The 24152-nt window shown below is 39.4% G+C and overlaps 2 protein-coding genes across 5 annotated transcripts in view; one reads left to right on the forward strand and one right to left on the reverse strand.

Moving 5' to 3' along the window:
- Positions 1-8596, forward strand: part of FAM8A1 (family with sequence similarity 8 member A1) — a 9120-nt gene extending 524 nt beyond the window's left edge. The window contains exons 2-6 of the mRNA XM_024764141.1: positions 3-104; positions 1168-1288; positions 2897-3020; positions 3532-3671; positions 5156-8596. Of these exons, the coding sequence (XP_024619909.1) occupies positions 3-104; positions 1168-1288; positions 2897-3020; positions 3532-3671; positions 5156-5300 (632 nt within the window). The 3' untranslated portion in view covers positions 5301-8596. The remainder of the gene's footprint in view (positions 1-2; positions 105-1167; positions 1289-2896; positions 3021-3531; positions 3672-5155) is intronic.
- A 1626-nt stretch (positions 8597-10222) lies between these two features.
- The window catches only part of NUP153 (nucleoporin 153), a 74337-nt gene continuing 60407 nt past the window's right edge, over positions 10223-24152 (reverse strand). For all 4 annotated transcript variants that reach the window (XM_024764262.1, XM_024764259.1, XM_024764276.1 and 1 more), the window contains 6 exons: positions 22141-22335; positions 19018-19905; positions 16514-16870; positions 15572-15844; positions 12633-12801; positions 10223-12209 (listed from right to left, as the gene is read on the reverse strand). In XM_024764262.1, coding sequence (XP_024620030.1) covers positions 12128-12209; positions 12633-12801; positions 15572-15844; positions 16514-16870; positions 19018-19905; positions 22141-22335 — 1964 coding nt within the window. In that variant the 3' untranslated portion in view covers positions 10223-12127. The remainder of the gene's footprint in view (positions 12210-12632; positions 12802-15571; positions 15845-16513; positions 16871-19017; positions 19906-22140; positions 22336-24152) is intronic.

Below are 24152 nucleotides of genomic sequence, written 5' to 3' on the forward strand. Positions count from 1 at the left end.
AGCCCGCGCGCCTCACGTGCAGCCGCCGGCCCGGGCAGCCCCCGCGACGAGGGTAGGACCCGCCGCTGCCTCGCGAGCTCCGAGCGAGACCGGGCGGCAGGCAGGTGAGAGGCTCTTCGGGGAGCGACCTGGAGGCGGGGCCGGCGGGCCCCTCTCGCTGTCACCGCCGCCGCGCTCGCCGCGGCTTCTGCGCGTCTGTCAGCTCGCAGGGTGTACAGCGCGGCCCTGCGAGCGCCTCCCCTTAGACCTAGCGCTCCAAATCGGTTCCCTGGCCCCCCGGTCTGGTGGTTTCCACGTGCAAAGAAGTCTTTGCTCCTCAAAGCGTCCTCTTAGCCTTCGTCTCCACGGTGTGGAGTGAGATCCGAAGCTTAATTCACTCTCAGACGGCAAACCCGGCTTGGGGGTAGGGGAAGTTTTGACTGGTGATGCTGGAAAGCATCCAGGCACGGATGTATTAACTATATTATCTATAGTTAATATAACTGTTTTATGAATTAGGGACAGTGAAACTGACGGATATTAAAGGAGATTTTCAGGAATGCAAATGGAGTTATGAACCTTTGGGCCTTGGCTTCATCTTGTGTGTTGTCTGTTTACTTCTGTATGGGAATTAGAATATTGAGTCACTTACACTTTTTAGTGTATTATTTATAGACTTTTTGTTTACTTTATCCAGCCACAGATAATATGGGACAAGACCTAGTTGCCTGAATTTGATTCAAAATTTAGGATGGCAGCTTGATAATCCCTGGATTTGTTACATAGAAAGACAAACTAAGGGGTGAGAGGAGGGGCTCAGGGATTTACTTCGTACTGTCTACACTTGATATTTTGCTTAAAAAGTTTAATTTTGTGTCATAGGCTTGTAATCACCTGGAGTCTCCTCATTTGAATCCCTAGTGAAATGTATTGAGTACTTGAAATAAATTTATCTGTGAAATCACTTCTAAACATTAAGGGGGTGAAAACAAGCTTTAAACTGCTCAGTAAATCGTGAAGTAGCGTTGCTGTTTTAATAACATGCCCTATGAAGTCAATAATTGTTGCAGTTATAAAATTTTTTTTATCAGCAAGTTGTACCTTGACTTTACATTCATTACCTAGCTTGGGTTCCAAGGCCTATGTGTAACGATTAGTTTCCTAACTTTTTTTTTTTTTAATTTACAGGTAGAGAGTATGTTATTCCATCCTTGGCCCACAGATTCATGGCAGAGATGGTGGATTTCTTTATTCTCTTCTTTATAAAAGCAACCATTGTCTTAAGCATTATGCACCTCAGTGGAATAAAGTAAGTTAAGGCCATTTGCAGAAGGGTTTTAATGTCCACTGTCTAGAGATCTTTAATTTTTTTTTCATGCCTGCAAGTGACTTTATGGATAATCTGTGTGCCAGTGTCAGTGATTTCTTTATAGGAGCTTTGTTGGATTTGCTTTCTTGTTGGTTTTAAAAAATAACTACAAAAGAGAGAAAAATACTTAATTCTGCAAGATGTGGGGAATTTCACCTATCAAAAGTAGGTGAAAGGAACCTCCAATCCTGGTTTGATTTTATTCACTATTTTCTTAGGCCAGTTGCAAATTTTTCTCTTACAGTCATTTTCAGAGTGGAGTATCTAAACACAAAGGCATCAAGAGGTTTTGGTAGATGAACTATTAATAATCAGCTAGATGGCATTTCCAAATGGGGTTGCGTATACTGTCAGGCAAGTTCCAAGTGAACTGCAAACTGAGCTATTTATTTGCATAATCTTCCTTTCAGATTAACAATCATAATAGCGGTTATCACTTGCTGAGCACTTCCCATGTGCTAGCCTTTGTATGGATTCTTAACCTTGCCACCACTCTAGAGTAGAGGTTAATATCTCCGTTTTATAGAGATTGAAATTTGGGCTTACAAAAAGTTAAGCCCAGAATTTACAAAGGCAGTAAGCAACAGTCAAGTTCAGACCCTGATAATTAAATTTCAGGGCCCCTGCCAGGAGCCTGAATGTTACTATGATTCTTCCCTGTCTCTCCCTCCCTTATGCCCTACACATCCAATCAAGTACCAACTAACTCTCTTCAGTCTCTTGAATAACTTTCAACCCATACCATTTCCTTTTCACTGTCAGAATTTCATTTTTCATCATTGCTTCTCCCTAGTCCAGTCACTGCCATCACTTGCTTGGATTATAACACAAGTCTTCTAACTGGTATCTCAGTTTACTGTCTCCTGTTTTATCTCAATTCAGTCTCTGATAGAAAACCAAAGAGATCATAAATTCTGATTCTGCCACTCTCCTGCCTTAAAATCCTTCAGTAGTTTCTCATTGCCATTAGGGTAAGTCTTATTAATGTCCTCATATATTTTAACAAATACCCTTATTTCTTAATCACTCACCTGTCACAGTTATTTGAGCCACACTGAACTGCCTACAGCTTCCATCATACTCTTGCTTAAAGGCTTTCTCTCTTGTTAGTCCCTCTCTCTGAAATTTCTCCCTTCTTAGTCTGGCCAACTTCTCTTCATCCTTCAGATCTCACCTTAAATGTCATTTTTGGGAAGGCTCCACTAAGTTAAGTGTGCCTGGTACGTGTCTCCAAGTACCCAATGGTTCTCTACTATAGCCCTTTTCCCACTTCATTATTAGTTATTCTGCTTTACCTGCTGGATTAGCAACTCTGTGAAAGCAGAGACCATGCTGAACTCACTTGCCATTTTATCCCCGGGGCCAGTACAGCGCCTGCTCAGGGTCGTGCTGCTTATTTGTTGAATAAGCTAATGAATGTTTTGTGTTTGAAACCTAAAGATTAGTTTATAATTTCAATTAAAGTTTTTGATTTACACTAATGAAAAAGAAATCAATGCAACTGCTCTGGTAACTAATTCTTTGTAACCGAAAACTATTTTTTTGTAGGGATATCTCTAAGTTTGCTATGCATTATATAATAGAAGAAATAGATGAAGACACATCAATGGAAGACTTGCAGAAAATGATGGTTGTGGCGCTTATATACAGATTATTAGTTTGTTTCTATGAGGTAAGCTACTGACTTCAGCAAATATTAATATTTTAACAATCTAATTTTAGATTATCAGCCCAAGACAAAAAAGTAGTGGAGATTTTTATTTTTAATCATGTATTTGTCAAATGTCTTTATTTTTTCTGAATTTCCTTTAACATAATACTTTCCAAGTTAGAACTTTCAGAATGGAGACATTTTTCATTTGTAATACATTTCTTTATAATACATTTCAGTCTTGTCCAAAAATATATTGTAAGTTGGTTGTGGAACTTGAAATCCATCTTTCCATAGAAGCAACTTGCTAAAAAATATAATGGGTCATAGAGAAACATTACAGTAGATATCCTGTGGTATTGAAGATGTTAGAGACCTGCAGAAATGCATTAAAAGGTTAACCCTTAAGTATTCTATGAAATATTTCCAACGTGAAAAATTTAAAACATGAATCATACAGCAGGAAAATTTACCTTTAAAATTGGTATAGTTGAGCCAGTAAATTATTATAAAATTATCCTTCTTTCCTTAGATAATTTGCATTTGGGGAGCAGGTGGAGCCACCCCAGGGAAGTTCCTGCTAGGGCTTCGAGTTGTGACATGCGATACGTCAGTGCTTATTGCGCCAAGTCGGGTTTTAGTGATTCCTTCCTCAAATGTTAGCATTACAACGTAAGTTCTTTTTTTTAGCTTAATGTATTATGTACTTACGAATTGTATTGATTACTGTACTTAAAAATTATTTTCACAAGTTATACCATTTGATAAAAGTATTTCTGGATGTTGGTTCTTCATGGCATATAATAGGCTTACATTATTAAGTTTAAAACAAAGTTTTCAATGATTATCGACTTCTCTTCAGTATATATCTTCAAAGGTAAGCATTTTATGAACTGTAGGTCACGATAATGAGGAGGATTTGGGCGTGGCTACTCTCTGTATCAGTGCTCCAGGCCTAGCTTTATTATTCTCTAGATCTGTGGATATTGGAGTTTAGTTACTGCTGTGCCTTGAAGCTTCCATTTGGTAATACCTGTCATTATCCCATCTTGAATAGGCAATAAGAATTTTGACAGCTATACATGCGTGCATCCTGCTCCTAAGTGATAGAGCTTGTAATACTCCAGTACTCATGGCTAGCTGTCGGCATCTGGCTCTGGGGGAAGGTACAGATAGTGATAATGGAAGTTGTGGAGGTGAGTAGGTGGTAATCAGTTGAGCAAAACAGGATACTGGCTGGAATTGCTGCCAGAATGATTCAGAGTTGGGTTGTTTAAACAAGAGACTCTAGAAAAAGCCTTGAATTTGCTCACATCTTCAAAATTTCCTTACATTTTTGTGATTCTAATAATCCTGGCTATTACTTTTAATGAGTCAATAATGGCTAATATTTACTGAGCACCTCATAAACCAGGCACTGTTTTAAAAACATTGCATCTGTATTAACTAATTTAAAGTTAGGTACTATAGGTACTATTACCCTCTTATTACAGATGTGTAACACAACTAGCAGTTGGTAGAAAATGAATCTGAAACCAAGCAGTCTGGATTCAGAGCCCACATTCAGCTGCTGTTATCCTATAACCGTTCAGTGCACCGAAAGGCAGAAATCTAATGTTAGTAGGACAATTCTCCATTCTGAGCTACTGTTGAAAGCTTTCCTTAATCACAGAAGCCCACAGAGAAAGATCTGGTAAACAAATACAGTAATTTGAAATGCTGGTGCTCTTCACAGAAGGTAGAAAATGGGACTGCGTAAGCGTACTCAGTTTAGAAGATGGTGAAAACACACTAAAAGTATAGAGGTACTGAGTGACTACAGAAAGGGTAGTAAAGGGAATAGTTATTCTAGTCTTCGGTCAGAATACTAGGAAATACTGTAAACTTTTAGTTCACATTCTAAGACATATTATTGCTTTTCATGTGTAAGTTCTAAAGTCGAACTAACTTTTATGTTACAAAGTCTTTAGAACTAGTCCTGGTGGTTTGATCATACTTTGCTGCTTGAAAGTAATTCAGTTATCAAAGGTTAAAACTCTGTTAATTATACTCTGAATGTTTTAAATACATCTTGAACTTGATAGAATACTATTAATCTATATGTAGTTGGTATACGACTTATCTGTTTTTTGGTTTTTTTTGCTTTAATTTTTTAGGTCCACTATACGAGCTTTGATCAAGAATTTTTCTATTGCTTCTTTTTTCCCTGCTTTCATCACACTGCTGTTTTTTCAGCATAATCGAACAGCCTATGACATTGTAGCAGGAACCATTGTGGTAAAAAGAAATGGGGTCAGATGATGCCCCCAAAAGCCCTGAATTCCATACTCTCTGGAATAATGACAAGACTAAACTATATATCAAGGCCATCAGTATCCCTGGGTTACATTAACTGATGATTTAGAAATTAAAGCAGTCGCTCCAGTGTGATGCAGGTGACTATGCTGAAAGTATTGATTTTACTTGAATGTCAAAGAAAGAACTTCTCCAGCAGAAAAACCTGTTAAGTTCAAGTGTTAAAATTTTTAGATTGAACCGAAGGCAAGTAGTGTCATAATCAACAACGGACAGTATATACTTAAGATCTAAGGTATTAGAACTTGCTGAAAGCATTTTCAGCTTTGAAATCTCCAAATGAAACTTTAAAAGCTTATTTTGGTTTATCCCAAAATGATGGAAAATGTCCAGTTGTGTTTTGTGAACACACTCATCTTTTAGTTAACACTTCTTAAGGAAACTTTTGTCTTTGCTTTTTGCGGGGAGGGAGTGGGGACACACATTTGATAAGCCACTTAGCGCCCATCCCAGGAGCTGGTGAGTTAGCTGCAAGAGAGAGGGGAAAGTGAGGCCGGCCTAGCAGTTCTCTGACTTGAAATTTTAAAATCTGTACTGCAGTTTACTGCAGGAATGATGTAACTTTATAACTATTCTTAATGCCCAAACATGTATTTGGGGGCAGATCTTGCATGATGATGAAAAAGTATTAAGTCATATTGCTATCTTATCCTTGATTTTTTTTTTTTTTGTTTTTTTAAAGAAAAAGGTAAGTTAGTGATTGCTTTTAATGGGGTTGGGGGTAGGGGTAAGTTTTCACTGTAAATTTAAATTGAAACTCATGTGCAAGTGTTTTCAGTGCCCTAAATCAAACCATAAATATGTGGGGAAAAGCAGTCCCATCAAACTGTTGCATATTTACTGTAAAACAATATTCCCAGTATGTGCGCAGCATGAAGAAAGTATTAGTGCTTTTTCAGTGTTCTGAATATAACTTCTCTTTATATACAGGATATCCACATACTAGTTTCCTTTTATTATATTGTTCAAGGAATTAAATAATCTTAGCATTTCATGATTAAATACTAGTAGCCTGTGAAATACTTACCAATTTTCCCGTTAGGGACTGTTCTCTGTGACAAGGAAGAGTAGCATTTCCAGATGTTATTCCAAGTTCTTTGGTTCTGTGGGCCAACAGCTCATTTGGGGCCTGCCAGGGATGATGTTTTTGAGGGAAATGTTAAGTAACACTTTGTGTATTGCCATTTAAATTTATTCTTCGATTGCATAGTTGTAGAGTTTTAAGTGTGTGTATGTGCTTTTTGTTAGATGGCCCAGTTAGCTGTGCTGAGGTATATCTGAACTAAAAGTTTTGTTTCTTAGTCATTTTCTGCATCTCTGTTATTTTCCCCCAAAATACTAAACTGTGTTGAACAGTTCATAGCTAGGGTGCTTACAGGATCAGTCTAGGCTTTATTTTGGTCTTAACAGCAAATACATTTGCTATTACTATATCAGTTGTTAAAGTGGGCTTTTTTTGGACATTTAAAACGTGAATATTTTCAATTTGTTTTTAGAAACCATAACAGTGTCCTTAATGCCTTTTCTTACTGTAAAATTTCATAAACCATGAACCATGGTTTTCATAAACAATGTTTTTCAAAATAACTTTATAGTAAATCCATCACAGAAAGCCTATTAGTTAAATGTGTCAAAATACTAAACAGATCGTTTAGTATTTTGTATTCATTCACCTGTTTCTGGGAAGAGAAAGTGTTATGGTCCTTCACAGTAAACAAACCCAAACCATCCACTAACTTCTTAGATTAGAGGAGAAATTATTAGGAAATGTTACATAAACTTACCAATTAGTAGTGTATACATTAGCATCAGAGTATACACCCCCTTTGCCCCTGACTGGGAACTGGAGTTGAAACGTACCCTTCCGACGTGTAGCTCTGGAATACACCTTTAATGTATAATTTCCTCGATGGTTCACCACTTAGGCTATTTTTATACAGTAAAACAAAAGGAAATATGTAGTCCAGTTTGTTTTATACTTTATTATCTATGTAGATGCATTTCTCAGGATTCAAGTTACACTATGTAGCCCTATCAAGTAAAAAGTGTTACTTTGTCTGCCTTTACAACAAAATCCAAGTCTGTTTATGAATGCAGCACTTTTAGGGAGATTTTTGATTCCCAAGTTGGGGGGGAAAATGACAAAATGGGGAAGAAGGGGGAGCCACGTGTTTTTATCTTGGGGCTGGGGCCTCCCTATTTTCAGTATACTTTATTATATTTCATTTACAGAAATGCTGAATTTTCTGTGTCAAGACAGAATTCTCATACTGAAGCTCTACAGCCTAAAAAGGCAAAAAGAAAGTTGTCTTCATAGTATTAACATTATTCATCACTTTTACAAGATAATAAGGGAACAAAAATTAGGAGTTGTTATGCTGAGAATACTATTTCAGTGAACATACCGTATATAAAACCACAGGTCATGCGGTTAATTTAGGCATCTAGAAACTCTACCTGTTATGAAATGTGCAGCCCGAGTGGCTCCTGCACCTTGAGAAAAGTCTGACATACTGAATGCACGCTGGGCTGAGCTAGGTGAGGGAGCAGCGGCAAGCAAGCTGTGCTTTTAGGGAGTCTGGCTAGAGAGAAAGCACCTGTGTGGTACTCACGTGGCACTGCTTCAGAAGTTACTTCTTTCTCCCTAAACAGTCACCTAGTTTCTCCCAAATATTTAGGATTGAAAAAACATTATATTTGAGGGCTTTGTCTAAATTTATAAAAGTCTTTAATGTTTCAAATGATGGTAAAAATTGTTCTAACTAAAAGAAGGATTTTTTTTCCCTTAAGTGACTTGTTTGGGCGTTTCACTTAGGCATAAATACTTCCAGCAAAAGGAAGACAGGAGTTGAAAATTAAACTACTTGGGAATAAAGGGCTTTTTGATGGGAATGTATTAAGTTTTTTTATTCTACACTTACCCCTATGAAAACAGGCTGTTGTTCCTTTTAAAGAATATTCCTAAATAATAGCAGTATTCCTAAAATCTGGCAAATACTTCAGTTACTTGCCATTTCCCACCCTCCAGCCCATACCAAAGGCCAAAATGTTTGCAATACGTGCTTGCCTGGGTAAAGTTCCTCATCTCAAGCTGTGTGCGTATTTCTTTGCAGTTCATTATAGTATGGCTTGATCCACAAACAGTATCTGATGGCCTGCCTATAAATGAAAATTCAACATTCTGTTTTTAATAATTTGCCACCAATTTGTATTCTTTGTCTCAATAAATACCTGGTCACCAATGCTTTTGTGTTTTGCCTGTTTCTTTGAGGTTTGCTCCAGAATCTCTTGCTTCCAAATACAGCTGCTCTAGCATTCTCTGCCTTCAGGAGATGAATGCTTTCAGAAATAGAGGTCTATCAAAAAAAAAAAAAATCATCCACTTTGAGGTATATTCTTTTAGCAAGTCACTCAGAAGTTAGCTGTAGATGACTAAGCTTTTAATGTTAAACTAATCCTGTCCGTTCCTTACAGTTGTTAACCATTCCAACCGCAGTGCAAGATACTAAGGACCCACATTACAAATGAGGAACCAGCAGTCAGAGTCTCGTAGCTAGTAGAAGACTGAGCTGGGCAATTTAATCCTAGTCTGGTCTTGAAAGCGTTCCCTATTCAGACCTTTGCAAACAAAACTAGGACAGGACACACAACAGGTTCCTCGAGAAACACAAAGATAATAAAGGATAAACTTAAATGTAGTTAAACTGTGGCGTGGTCTGAATCCTGTAGACAATGTGCTGTCAGGACCTCAGCCATGAACTACTACACATTCTGGAAACCACAGTGGATGTCTGAGGTAAGCATATAAAAATCGCCCCATATTACAAGGAAATGAAAGCTCTGACGTGGTACATATAGCTGGTGTGTGTAGCTAGACCCAACACACCCATTTTTATCAATTTTACTGTACCAAATTCGCCAGTTTCCAAACAGGCCCAGCACATGACGACACAGTGATACAATTAAAGAAAACATAAGTTTTTTCCCCAGGCTCAACCAGGAAGTTTATGGCCTGGTTACAAATTCCTAAAATTAGTCCAACACTTATTTCAAGTAATAAAATCCTAATTCCGTGAATAATTCCAAGAGAAATTTGTAACAAATAACTAAAGACTTATTTCAGTGGTCTGAATTGTACTTCTTGGTGCCCCAAACTGTAAATTACTAAAAAACCAACCTACCACTTGAGAGTGGCCTGCCTGGACCTCATGCATCAGAAGTCTTCCAGGTGCTCATGTAATGATTTGGGGCCCTACCTGGACCCAGTGATGCATCAGTCTCTGGTGAGCAGGTCCCAGGATATACATTTGGCCCACCCCACCGAGCATGTTGATGTACATTCAGTGAGAACAACGGACCCTCTTGTAAATCAAATTATATAAACATACCTGATGATTCCATCTTTCTGCATATGCCTTTCTTACCTTCAGAGATTATTTTCAGTTAAAAACAACTCCTCATTGATCCAGCACGAGATGTGGGCTTTTATTGTTTTCTTTCCATAACGTTTCCCCTTCTTCCACAAACAGCGCTTGACTTTCATTTGTGTATGGAGCATGGAACCCAAGGCTGCTATTACAGCCACAGGGGTGGGTCTACAGCCTGTACCAGTCCGACGAAGAGATACCTCTGCTGGGCTTAAGCAGGGACTGATTTGAGGCTGGAGCTGCTACCACGAATGTTTTCTACAGCTGCCATGTGCAGCCTGAGAGTTAAAGCAGTTGACATGAAAAGACAAGTCCTACCTAAGTCCCAAATACTCTAGCCCTAGAGATCTCAGTTCTGGGGGCCAGATTTCATTTATAAAATAAGCCACCCTAAGTTTGGTTTTCAGTTACTTGCTTTTTAAAAAAAATTACTAAATAAAATGAAATATTTCCAGCACATTTTTAATGAAAAATCTTTCCCAGAATAGAAAGTCTAATATTCCCATCCATATCGACCTAAAGAATGGCTAAGAGTGAACGAACATGCAGTTTAGTTAGGCATTAACTTCTCAGCATCAACACCCCACAGGTTTCCAGTTTACTTCTTTTAGCATTCACCATCATCTGCCCCCAGAAGAGGTTCATGTCAAATGTATATTATTTAATAAGGTGAGAATTATAAACACAAAATTCCTACTCCGAAACCAGCATTTGATGATGGCCTAAGACATTTTCAGTAAGAGAAGCCATGTCACTGGAAACACAGAAAAGCTCTTAAACATTTTAAAGTACTGAATTTAACCACAAGTTCAGCAAAGTAAAAGTCGCCACAGAATCATCATATGTACAGATTGAAGAATACAATCATCAAACGCTGTCCCAAGAGCACTTTTATGGACCATAGGAAAGAAATCTAGTTTAAAAAAATCGATAAAATAATCCAAAAGAAATTCCACAAAATGACCACTGAAGTTTTTGTGGGCTATTCTGGGCATGCATCTCCAAGAACTCTATCAATAAAACACTGTCTAGCCACCTATCAAGGAAGATACAAACAGAAATGGCTGCGTGTGTTTATTTTCAACTTTTAAAAAGGTATCAATTTATATGCAAAGTAGGTGCGATTCCTAGCACCAGACATAAAGCAGGGTTATCTTCAGACACTTCCCCTTCAGTTAGGAGTTGTCCAAATCACTTCAATGTATTCTTCAGAATTTTTTCTTCTAACTGACCATTGTTAACCTTCATAAAAAGGTTCCCTTCCACTAACACTCATACCTTCACTAGGATTTAACACTAGAACAAAACGTATTTCATAACTTTTTATTGATGGCATTTATCCCATGGTTTAACATGTTAATTATACTGTAATAAACATGGCTTTAATATTAAACTTTTCCTTATTATCCAAAGTCACCACAGTCCATTTCAGTAAATATAAAAATATATGCTTAATACTTTGTACAATACTGGTTTTTGGTCCAAACAAAAACTGGATCAGAAAAGCCAATAAACTCACTTTAAGAATCCCCAATTTTTTTTTTTTTAAAGATTTCCAAATGGATTTAGGCAACTTTGAATAATGGGATTTACATAATAAAATCTGAGACAAGACTAAACAACAAAAAAAACTTTCTAACACAAAATTAAAATTTCAAGTTCACAGATTTAGGTTATGCCAAAAAAGTACAGAAACAAAATTGTATTTACACAAGTTTCATAATAAAATAATGAAAAAGGCAAGACAGGTGATAGTCAGAAGAATGCCAATATAGAAATAGCATATAATTATTAAATGGAGAACGAACTAGAGCTAGCAACTCCTTAGCATGGACCATTCTTTAATCAGGCTTTTCCTCTATCAGAAAATTTTAGTGCACAATACACCCAACTCAGTCACTTCACACACACACCAGCACAAACTCAGCATAGAAATCATTCATTTCAGCATCCTCTAATCTATACAGAATTCCTCAGATATAATTACAATTTCAATGCGTTCCATAAAACGCATATCAACGCACATGGTGGTGCAGAAAAAGAGGTTGTATACAAAGCCATTCTCTTGAGCGGGCTTGATTCCTGGGTTCAGCCAGCCTATGCCAAACCAGTGAATAATTTGCTGGATCATAAAACATTTTTGCTGAAGAATAAGTCACCAGTCTAGCTATTATTTTTTAAAAAGGGGGTGGGAGAGGTGAGGTTGGGGCTTCTGTAAAGAAAAAAGGAGGAAAATTCCAAAATTAAAGATCTGACCTCAGATAACCCAGCACGTAGTACAATCCAGAATCTGAAAGTAGGGCACCAGCTGTTGTTAAAACAGTGTGTATAACACCATCAAGATCTTTATTTCCTGCGTCTAACAGCAGTCTTTATCTTGCGACCAGAAACTGCAGTTCCAGGAGAGAATGAGTTTTTCCCATTTGACCTGTGAAAAACAAAAACTCTGTAATGTGACATGGTGCTCAGATGCAAGTTCACGATCCTAACACTAAATGTGACTGGTGATGGGGTGGGGGACACCGCTTTCTGCTACACCTCATACCCTCGAGAGACACGCGCACACACACACACACCCTGCTGCTTTCTGCTACACCTCATACCCGAGACAGACACACACACACACACACACACACACACACACACACACACACACTCCCTCTCTCTCTCTCTCTCCCTCCCTCCTGCTAGTTTTCTTAGGCCATGATCCTCCAAAATTGTAATATGGTAAACTGATGGAGAACATAGATTTTACCTCAACCATACCGCACCTTGGTGATTCTATACACGTACACACAAACACACACCCTCACTATGTTAAATTCTCCATTTCAACAAAAAGCTCTCTTACCCCACAGAAAACGCCGCTGGAGACTGGCTAAACTGAAAGCCCCCCGAGCCAGAGGGCTGGGCTGAGGCTGCAGGTGTGCTGGCATTTGCCCCGAACGTGAACACTCCTGATGGATTATTGTTTGTGAAGTTGAAATTTGTAGCGCTGCTGCCAAACTGGAAAACAGAACCTGCAATAGATGAAGCAGAAAAGCTTTATTAAGGTAAAAATGATGGTTCCTCTAGTAATGACTCTGACCTTTACATACAAAAACCTGTAAAGGGTTAAAGCTCTTATGGTCACTTAAAGAAAATTAAGTATTTTCTCCACTCACACAATATATACCTGACACCCTCAAACAAGTGACCTAACTCACCCATGACCAAGGAAAAAAGGGCAAAGTGGACTTTTCGCTAAGACTGTGGAATCAACAAACATACTTACCTCTATCTTCTTCAGAATTACGTTAACATAACAGTAAAGGGAATTTTACAATAAATGGAGAGAGGAGACAACACAACAAAATTTTGAAGCTGGAAGGCTAACTGGAGCCAAGTACTAAACTAGCAGCAAAGGAAAGCACAGAAGTCTTTCCATTTACACTAAACATACCCAAAAGGCTTAGGTTCCAGGTACTTCCGGAAGTGAGAATGAAGGTGTGACTGAAAACACCCCAGCAGAATGGTAGAGTATCTGTTTAAGAAGCAGATACCTAGATCAATCCCTCCCCAGCACCAAACAGGATAATAAATCTCCTCTACCCAGCAGAAGAATAGAACTTTAGTCTCTGGAGAGGCCTCTGGACCAGGGGACATCACACATAAAGGCAAAGATACCATATTGAAAACAGAAGCATTCAGAATAGGTTGACACAATGAATATTGAGAGTGGCAGCCTTCTGCCCTGACTCAGCTCCCATACCACTGGCAATCAGGAGTATATATACCCTTCAGGAAGGAGACCGGAAGAATCTTCTCTGGGAAATCTGGCAGTCTGAAAGGAAAGACCTAAAGATATTGTACTAGCATCCAGTTCTTCCCAAGAGGACAAGCCAGTTATTAGATAAACCTACAATGATATTCAAGATCTGTAAGCCCTAACCACATACAATGAATTATTGAGTGGTATTTAGGTGTCCTGCACTCATAAAGTTATAAGTAGAATGGAAGAAAATATTCACAAACCATATATCTGATAAAGGGCTGATATCCAAAATACATATGAACTCCTACAACTCAAGAGCAAACCTGCCCCCCACCAACAAACAAAAACCAAAACCAAACCAAAAAACCCCTCAAATAACCCAATTTAAAAAACGGGCAAAGAACCTGAATAGACATTTCTCCAGAGACAACACACGGGTAAATATAAAAAGATGCTCAACCTCACTAACCATCGGGGGGAATGCAAATCAAAACCACTAGGAGATATCAGCTCACACCTCTTAGACTGTCTATTATCAAAAAGGTAAGAAATAACAAGTGTTGGCAAGGACGTGGAGAAAAGGGAGCCCTTGTGAACTGTGGGTAGAAATGTAAACCGCTGCAGCCACTATGGAAAACAGTATGGAAGTTCCTCAAAAAGTTAAAGACAGAACCACCATATGATCCAGCAATCCCATTCTAGGTATTTACCCAAAAGCCTTGAAACTAGGCTCTCAAAAAGATAGCTGGACTCTCTCATTCACTGCAGCATTATTCACAATGACCAAGATGTAGAAACAACCTAAATATCCATAGACAGATACATAGATAAAGGAAATGACATATATACATAAAATGGAATGTTAATCTTGCAATATGGGAAAATATGCATGCATCTGGAGGACATAAGTGAAATAAGCCAATCACAGAAGAACAAGTACTACATGACTTCACTTCTATGAGGAATCTAAAATAACCAAATTCACAGAAGCTAAAAGAATGGTGGCTGCAGAGGAGGGCTTGGGAGTGGGAAGAAACGAGGAGCTGCTATTCAAAAGGTATAGAGCGTCAGTCATGCAAGACGCGTACATCCTAGAACTCTGCTGTACAATACTGAGCCGAGGTAACGACACTGCGCCGCGCACTTACTCTGCTGAAAGAGTAGACAGAGCTCACGTTAAACACGCTTACTACAATTAAAACAAACCCCAGACACTGCAAGTGGAGAGGCAAGAAGCACCAAACACGTGAGGAAAGTATTTCATAAGAAACACTGAGACCAAAACAATAATAAAGAAAAGCAATTTGGAGAAAACTGACTAAGCAAACGCTTTAAGAAGGGGGAAAAAAACCTCTGCATCATTAATATCTTCAAGAGATCAATAGAAAACGCTTCTAAAACAAAAGCAGAAGGATATAAAAAGGAGACATCCACAGAACAAAGAGGACCACTCGGAAGTTAAAAAGTAATACAAGTAGAAGTAAAATCTCAACAGGTGTGTTTAAAAGTAAATTGAGGGGGACTTCCCTGGTGGTGCAATGGTTAAGAATCCGCCTGCCAATGCAGGGGACACGGGTTCGAGCCCTGGTCCGGGAAGATTCCACATGCCGCGGAGCAGCTAAGCCCGTGCGTCACAACTACTGAAGCCCACGTGCTCTAGGGTCCACGTCCCGCAACTACTGAAGCCCACGCACCTAGAGCCCGTGCTCCGCAACAGAAGAAGCCACCACAATGAGAAGCCCACGCACCACAACGAACAGTGGCCCTTGCTCACCGCAACTAGAGAAAGCCCGCGCACAGCAACGAAAACCCAATGCAGCCAAAAAGAAGTGCTTAACTGTGTGAAAGTTGGGAATGCTGTTTATAGGTAATACACATCTCTGTTCTGCCAAGTACAAGGGACAAAAAAAAAAAAAAAAAAAAAAAAAAAAAAAAAAAAAAGACATGCATGGTTTCAAAGTTCAAAGAAAAACATTGTATTTAAGACATACAGAACCCAAATGTGGAAACAAAGGACATGAGTACTACATACTTACTGGAATTAGGAGCTGTTCCTGAGCCAAATGCAGACTGACTAGGCTGCTGTCCAAACACAGGAGGCTGGCTGCTGCTCGACACTGTCCCAAAAGTAGGTGCCGCAGGCTGAGAGCCAGCAGAAAATAATGCTGCTGAAGATGACAGAGACCCAAAGCCTGGGGGGTTAGGCTGGCTGGCACCTTGGTTTTGTCCAAATGCTGGGGTCTGGTTAGCACCGAACGCTGGACTGGCAGATGGTGCTGAAGGTCCAGTGCCGAATACAAAGGAGGATCCTAGAGGCCCACAGAAATACTGAAATTACCATGATGGTTAAAATGAGATAAGCCTCAAGAAATCGCTATAAACTGAAAAGCACATTTCAAGCTTCTTTCCAGACTCTTACCTTGCTGAACAGATCTTATCAAGACAAGTTTTGAATACTGATTAAGAATACAATTCTACCATTATTTAGTAAAACCATATAAAATCCAAATAAACAAAAACTTCATTAACAAGACTCCTATCTTAACAGCCCAAAATTTTTAGGTCTTTAAAGAGATAAATCTAAGAAGACAACTGATCTGCCATCAGAAGTGTGACACACTGCAGAAATCAGCTAATGCTGTGACTATGTATCCGTTGCATAATGAGGACTAATGTCTATTAAAATAATCTTCAGCGTCTGGCTATTTACAAATTAACATTGCAAAGAAAAACAAAACAAAACCCCCCCAAAAGACAAGAAACACTTGAAAAAACTAAAGATTATACTCCTAATGAGATTAGAAATATTGCTTCCAAGAGTTACTTAAACTATACACAAAATGCACATCATTCCACAACACGCTGGGTAGAGATGACCTAAAAGCGGCCATGCTCTTTTGTGGTATTATCTGCTAAGAGTTCATCTGCTTACAATGAAAGCCATTCAAACTAACATGTCTCTTCTTTTTTAAAAGTACCTGCAGAGCTTGATGTGGTGGGAGCTCCAAAGCTGAAACCAGAGGCGGCAGTATCACTGCTGCTGGCACCCGGACCAAAGACAAATGGGGCGACGGCTGTGCCCGCGCTCGACGTGGTTGCTGGTTTGCTCTCTCGAGAAAATAGCAAAGACTGAGATGTACTGGATTCGGCAGAGTTCCCAAAGGCAGAGCTGCTCACAGGACTGTTGGCCTGTCCAAACACAAAGGCAGCCGCAGGCGCACTGGAGGATGAGGTGGAACTACCAAATATGCCACCACCAGCTGAAGTGGCTGGTGTACTTGAATTAGAGGAACTGTTGTTCAAGAAACTGAAAACTGGCTTTGCTGTACCTTGATCTATAAGACAGAAATTAGGAAATAAACAAAAACTTTTAAAAACAAGTAATACCAGAAAGCATTTTTTCCTAGCCTAAAGTCTAATACGAGTCCATTAGAAAACAGAATCATTAAGTTTTTAATATAGATTCATTCATCAAATGGACATCTGTTATGTTAAATTCTGATACAGTCAAATATATCCATCTTTTCTTTTATGGCTTATGAATTTTGTCTAACATAGCAAAACCTCTGGCATTCAGATTAATAAAAATAAAAAATATTCCTTAAATCCAAATCTAACTGGATACTTTGGATAACAAATTCAGACAATAGGAGATAGCTACAGTTTTATAAATTTGATTTCGCAATTTATGTTAGCAGGATTGTAACTTCAATTTATCTGAACAATGGCCAATTTTCTCTGCCGCCTTTATTGACTGGTGTACCCTTTTGCTCACTAATTTGTAACTCTACCTTTTACCACGTATTAAACTTCTAAACCTCTACAGTTACTGTTACTATTTTAAATATTGTAACTTTGTAGTATTGTTTGATATTAGTAGGGCAAACCTACCTGACTGTATGTGTACCCTTCTCCCCAAAATTTCTTATATATTTTCCCTTCCATATGAATTTTAGAATTATTTTAGCTTGTCAAGCTCCACAAAAATTCCTCTAAGAACTGAAATTATATTGGGAGTGAGGTGGAGAGTAAAGGATGTTCTCACTCAGGAACAAGTATAAAACACGCCTTTTATGTTCTCTTAATTCTTTAGCATGTTGCAGGTTCTGCTGATATTATAAAATACAAATTGGAAATGTTAGTAAATACAAATGGGAAATGCTGTCCAACTATTTATTCTTGATTTGGAGAAAAGAGAAAGATTTTTTATATGGTGACCCTGAATCCAGCTACCTTCAGTAGAAGACTTGTTTTTTTTTTTTTTGCGGTATGCGGGCCTCTCACTGTTGTGGCCTCTCCCCTTGTGGAGCACAGGCTCCGGACGCGCAGGCTCAGTGGCCATGGCTCACGGGCTTAGCCGCTCCGCGGCATGTGGGATCTTCCCGGACCGGGGCACGAACCTGTGTCCCCTGCATCGGCAGGCGGACTCTCAACCACTGCGCCACCAGGGAAGCCCAGAAGACTTGTTTTTTAAACTTGTTCCAATAACATCTCAGTTCCAACACTATTTACTAGACAGGGCTGGTCACATTGTGGTATGGGCACTGGTATAACTTACAGAAAATGGAACATGTTAGCTCACTTTCAGGTGGTTTAACAGGACGTTAAAAATGTCTATTTCAATGGAAACAGTATAGCGATACCAGGATTAAATTCGATTAGACCCTATCTCATTTTTATTCCTTTCTAAATAATAATGTATAATTTAGTTTTTGTTTCCTTTGAAGGGTGTGTTAAAATTTAAGTAGAATTTTATAGACAAAAACTGCCCACACCTATGTGTGGAATTCCATACTTTTTTTTTCAGGTTAATTTTTCATTTTCTTGTGTTTCTAATTTATTATTCAAAAGTGTTCATGTTCTTTTGCATTGTGTTCTGGGAAATTCCAGTTCACTAATCCAATTATCAGCTGTTTTCCCCCGCCCCCTGCTCCTCAGTCCACACAATGATTTTACTTCACAAACCATGTTTCTTTAACTTTTAAAAATACTATTTCATTTTTTTCTTCCAGATCTTAGTTTTCATAATCACCTCTATTTCTCAGGGATTTATATTTGTTGTCTATGTTCCTTAAATGCCAGATGAAGACTGGTTATCTCTATTTGTAAATGAAGGCCTGTACATAAAGATTTTATTAGTTAAAAAATATTTCATGAGCTTAAGAAAAAAATGCTTATTTTCCTGAACAGTATATGTCAATTCTGATTATAAAAGCCCAAAGAGAAGAGAGTAAGTCATGGACAAATGTGCAAATACTGTGGGCTTTCCATTAGAGCTGTGTTTCTCAAAATTAGATATGCAGATAACTTCATGAGAATCACGGAGGGGATTCTGAAGGAGCTGAATCCTCAGCTGCTTCCCAGAGAGTTCTATTACTGGTACTCTCTCAACTATTTCCAGTATAAACCATTCCCTGACTTGCTACCTTTGTTGACACCTTGTAAAAAAAAAAAAAAAAACACAACAATGTTTAATACCTACCAGCTGTAGTACTGGTTTGAGCTCCAAAAGCAAAAGTGGCCTTCGTTGGCTGTTCAGATTCCTTCTCCGATGGCTTTGCCATACTGAAACTAAAGGTCGAAGACTTGGAAGAACCCTCGTCTTTGGTTTGCTCTGAGTTCCCAAAGGAAAACACTGGTGGACACTTTGGCTCTTCACTGTCAGCTTTTTTCCCAAACACTAGAGATGTAGACGTGACAGGCTCTTGCTGTTTCTCTTCTGTCCTTCCCAAAACAAACAACGAGGCAGATGGCAGGGGGGCAGGGTCCACGCTGCCAAAAGCGAACCCTCCTTTGGAGGCAGGGGTTTCTTCTTTTTTTGCTTCTGGCGTCTGACATGTGAAAGGAGCCCCTGGGACACTCTTGGTGTCCACGGTTCCAAAACTGAAGCTGCTCTTGCTCTCAGAGGTCACTGTGGTGTCAGTAGCAGCAAGGGGAGGGTTAATGACACCGGAACCAAAGCCAAAGCCTGCAGATGAAGATTTCGGCGGTTCTTCTTTCTTTTCTTGCTGCCCAAGACTAGACACCCCAAACTGAAATGGAGCTAAAGAAGGCGGATTGCTTAAACCAGAAGCAAGTCCAAACTTAAAATTATTATCATTTTTACTATCTTTTTTAACTTCTTCAGGTTTAGAATCAGATGAAACTCCAAATTTAAAATCTCCTATTGGTTTAGAAAATTTAAAGCCTTCACTCAAAGGGGTTACAGACCCAGAATCTAATGACACACCTATTTTGAAACCTCCTTGATCTCCAAATTTAAAATTTCCAGTGTTTGTTAAAGTCTGAGAAGGCCCAGAAGAGGATGATGGAATACCAAATTTGAAGGATGAGGTTGCTGGGTTCGAAGATGAGGAAGATGGGCTGAAGCCTTCAAAAATATAAGAAACACCAAAAAGAAAATGAATTAATACTACGCTCTCAAACAGAATGTTAACCTTGAAAAGTAAAGGGACATGGGACAACTCTGAAAAGGCCTACTTCGAAGAGTATTAGTTTAACAATGGCAGTAAACATGAGCCAAGTTGCCCATATTCAGCATCTCGATACTCATAACTACCCTGATGTGCCACATTTCATCTATCAGACTGACAGACACCAAACAAGTTTGATAACACAGTGCTGGTGATGAGACTAGGAGTAACAGACACTCCAGACATGGCAGGTGGATGTGTAAATCAGCACAAAATTTGTGGAGGGCAACTTGCCAATATTTACCCCAAATTACAGACACATGTACCCTTTGACCCAGCAAGTCTACAGCTGAGTCTTTATCTGAATGATAAACTCAAAGATATGCAGAATGCCATATGCAATCCAGGCAGCTGTAAATGAAGAACAAAGTCCAAGCTAATCTGTGGTAATGTCAAGGGTGCAAAAAGGCGGTGTGGTATACAATCTTTTCTAACAAGGTAGAGAGAAGTAAGAATAGAGAGAACAGAAGTATATTTGCTTGTGATGTGCATAAAGAAACACTGAAAGAGTTACAAGAACCTAACCACAGATAGCTATTACCATTGGTGGAGCAGGAAGGATGGAAAATGAGCCAATAGGGACAAGACAGAGACTTTTCACTGGGAATCCTGTCATAATTTGCTTTTTAAATCCTGTGAGCACATGTGTTATTTACTTAAGAATTAAGATTTTTAGCACCAAAGAACTAGAATTATATGAGTGGAAGCAATATTTTTTTTTTTTTGCGGTACGCGGGTCTCTCACTGTTGTGGCCTCTCCGGTTGCGGAGCACAGGCTCCGGACTCACAGGCTCAGCGGCCACAGCCCACGGGCCCAGCCGCTCCACGGCATGTGGGATCTTCCCGGACAGGGGCACAAACCCGTGGCCTCTGCATCGGCAGGCGGACTCTCAACCACTGCGCCACCAGGGAAGCCCTGGAAGCAATATTTTAAAAAATAAAAATACTATACTGAAAAGAACAAAGTCTTGGTTTCAGAATTCTTCGCTGTAGTGGAATAAACTAGAAATGAAGCACTTGAATGACTGGCTCAACACAAAAATCATTAAACGGTGCCAAGGTATTCATCCATTACTCTGTTTACCCACATGTAAATAAAGACAAGTGGCAGCCAAGGGCTTGTAAAAATTGCTTGTCTTCAGATTTCCCCCTTTAATGATTACCCACCCCACTTTCTTTCCATAAGAAACTTATTTGAAAAATTATATCAGAATCTCAAAAGCAGGACTCCCCTGGTGGCGCAGTGGTTAAGAATCCACCTGCCAGTGAAGAGGACATGGGTTTGATACCTGGTCTGGGAAGATCCCACGTGCCGAGGAGCCACTAAGCCCAAGCACCACACAACTACTGAGCCTGTGCTCTAGAGCCCGCGTGCTGCAACTACTGAGCCCACGAGCCACAACTACTGAAGCCCACGCGCCTAGAGCCCGTGCTCCACGAGAGAAGCCACCGCAGTGAGAAGCCCGCGCACCACAACGAAGAGTAGCCCCCGCTCGCCGCAACTAGAGAAAGCCCACATGCAGCAACGAAGACCCAACGCACCCAAAAAAAAAATCTCAAAAGCAAATGGCTATCCACACGGTCTCTGAAATACCTTAAGTGATATTAGACAGAAAGCTAAAAATAAAGGTGCCAAAGACAATAATTAACTAGTTATCACCTCTGACTCAAAGGATCTCAAAGGCACTTCTGCCTCAAAAGGAAGGTTTAAAGGTATGCTGATTACTGTACTACAGGTGGGGAAAACGGGAAAGGGACCATAAGGTAGCAGCCACATAAGGAGCTTTAGTGATCTCCTAAAACCCAAATGCAGTGTTTTTCAAACCAGTTGTATCCCCTTAGCCATGTTAGTTGTATCCCCTTAGCCATGTTAATTAATTCAGTGGGCTGCAACCAGCATTTTCCTTCTCAAATGAAAACAAATAAAATAGAAAATGTACTTATCTTCACTGCAGACTAGCACACAATTCAACTGCATAATAATTCAGAGACAGATATGAGCTAAAAGTCCAGGACAACAGCTCATTTTACATGAATTTTCAACAGAGAATGAATAGTTTTAAAACCAAAGCTGTTTGTAAATATTTCACGTTAAAGTGGTAATCTAAGGAGGCACTTTGCCAACACCTTACCTGTAAACTCAGACTTTGTGCCCGGCTTTGCACTCTCGCATGCTACGCATTTGTTAGAATCTGCTTTATTCTCCACTAGGCACACTTCACAGTCCCAGCTTCCCTCAGGTTTCTTGAACTTGTCCAATCCTAGGCAGCCTCCAGACAACAGAGAGACAGAGACAGTGCTGCTACTTGAAGCAGGTATTGAACTTCCTAAAAAATAATGGGGAAATACAGGAAAATTCGGATTTACATTATGTCAAGATCTCAGTGACACCACTAAGTCTAATGTACAGTTTTTAATGTGTTTCCTATTAAGAGAAAATGCCAGAAATCTCAACATCACATTGTTAAAAACAGTACAGACATCTCAGATTTCTTTTAATCTTACAAAAGAGCAACTCACACTCACCTTGCTCAGTGATGAGCCCCCTTTTAATCCCCAGTTTGAACAGCCATGGTTTTTAAGAACCATGCTCACAAATCAGAGCCTAAAAGCCTGAATTTTCCTTAATAATCTATCCAATTGTGTTACACATCACAGATTATAAAACATACATTCTCAATTGTAGGCAACAGCCTGACTCATAAAACACACAGCCCAGGCAATATTTATTTCAAGATTTCAAAGCGCAGATCTCTGGCTTGGAAATGACTATTTTTGCACAGAAGTGCTCTTTTATCCACTTCGCAATTCAACTCAACACTACCTACTATGTTCGTGGCATTTCTGTTATAAGGCAGCCATTTAATAGACGTTTATTAAGCACCATACCGTGCTTAGGTTCTGGGGATATCGAGATGAATAAAATGTTGCTTAACTTCTAAAGGTGTTTCTGGTCTAAAAGGGGGGAAAACAAAACGAACATAAATGCAGAGCAGCACCATCACTAAGACGGAGAGTGACAAATGATCTAGACAAGAGTACGGAGAAGAAATTACTATGGGATAGGAGAAGGATTCACAGGGGTGGTATTTACATTTTTAAGCAGAACTAGCAATTTTGTGGGCAGATGCGGCGGCACAGGAAGGATGGCTCAGCAAGGCACAGCTGCATGAAGAAATACAGTGTTGAGAGGGGAGCCATTCACTCTGGTAACCCCACTTCTCTAAATGTCCTCTAGCTGTTGTCACTTTTCCCAGTTACCTGATCTGTGTTTTACTGGTATGTTCTCTTCCATCTTGCCAATAAAATTGTGCCATCTTTGGTCCACTGCCCTTCTCATGAGCTCTCATCTACTCTGATGATTTTAACCACCAACAAAATCTTTCCCATCCATACCTGAGACCCACACTTCTGGCTTTCATCCCTGTGGTATCTCTCTGTTGGTAGTTCCACTATCCACCTGGCTACCTTGGCTAGATGACAACTCTTCCCTTATACATCTCTCCAATCTATTTCATTCTCTTTCTCTGACCCTTCTACTGCTCTTCTGGTTCAAGCCCCCTCATCTCTTGCTTAATAGCCTTGTTATTGAGACCTCTGGTTTTGTTCCCTTGAAATCCATCCTCCTAAAAAGCAACTAGTACCACGTGGTTTTTGTTTCTCCTCTCTGGTTATTCATTTAAAAGATTAACTGCTCCGAAGTTCTATTCTTGCTACTCTCTTAAGTTGGCAGAGTTCAGTTTTAGGCTGTCTGCTCTATTTGCTCTGCTCACTCACCTTACACCACCTCTACTCCCATGACTTGCTTGAAAACTATGGGCCAATGACTCCCAAATCTGTATCTCCAGTCCAGAGGGTCCATTATCAGTATATCCAAAGGCCTCACACATATCTGTCAACTTCAGCAGCTTGAAATCAACATATCTTCAACCATACATTATTCTATACCCCATTTGCTTTTATTAGTACATATCACTACTATCTCTACCTATATTATTGATCAACTTCCTAACCTGCCCTCTGGTTTCCAAATTTTGCTGCCTTCAAATCTATCCTCCAAAAAGCCACCAGGTGATTTATCAAAAATATGTTTGACCCATCAACTCAGAATAAATTTTGGTTTCCTACACGCATCAAGAGCTTT

This window comes from Neophocaena asiaeorientalis, unplaced genomic scaffold, assembly GCF_003031525.2.
Source record: "Neophocaena asiaeorientalis asiaeorientalis breed wild unplaced genomic scaffold, Neophocaena_asiaeorientalis_V1.1 scaffold427, whole genome shotgun sequence".
Classification (NCBI taxonomy): Eukaryota; Metazoa; Chordata; class Mammalia; order Artiodactyla; family Phocoenidae; genus Neophocaena; species Neophocaena asiaeorientalis.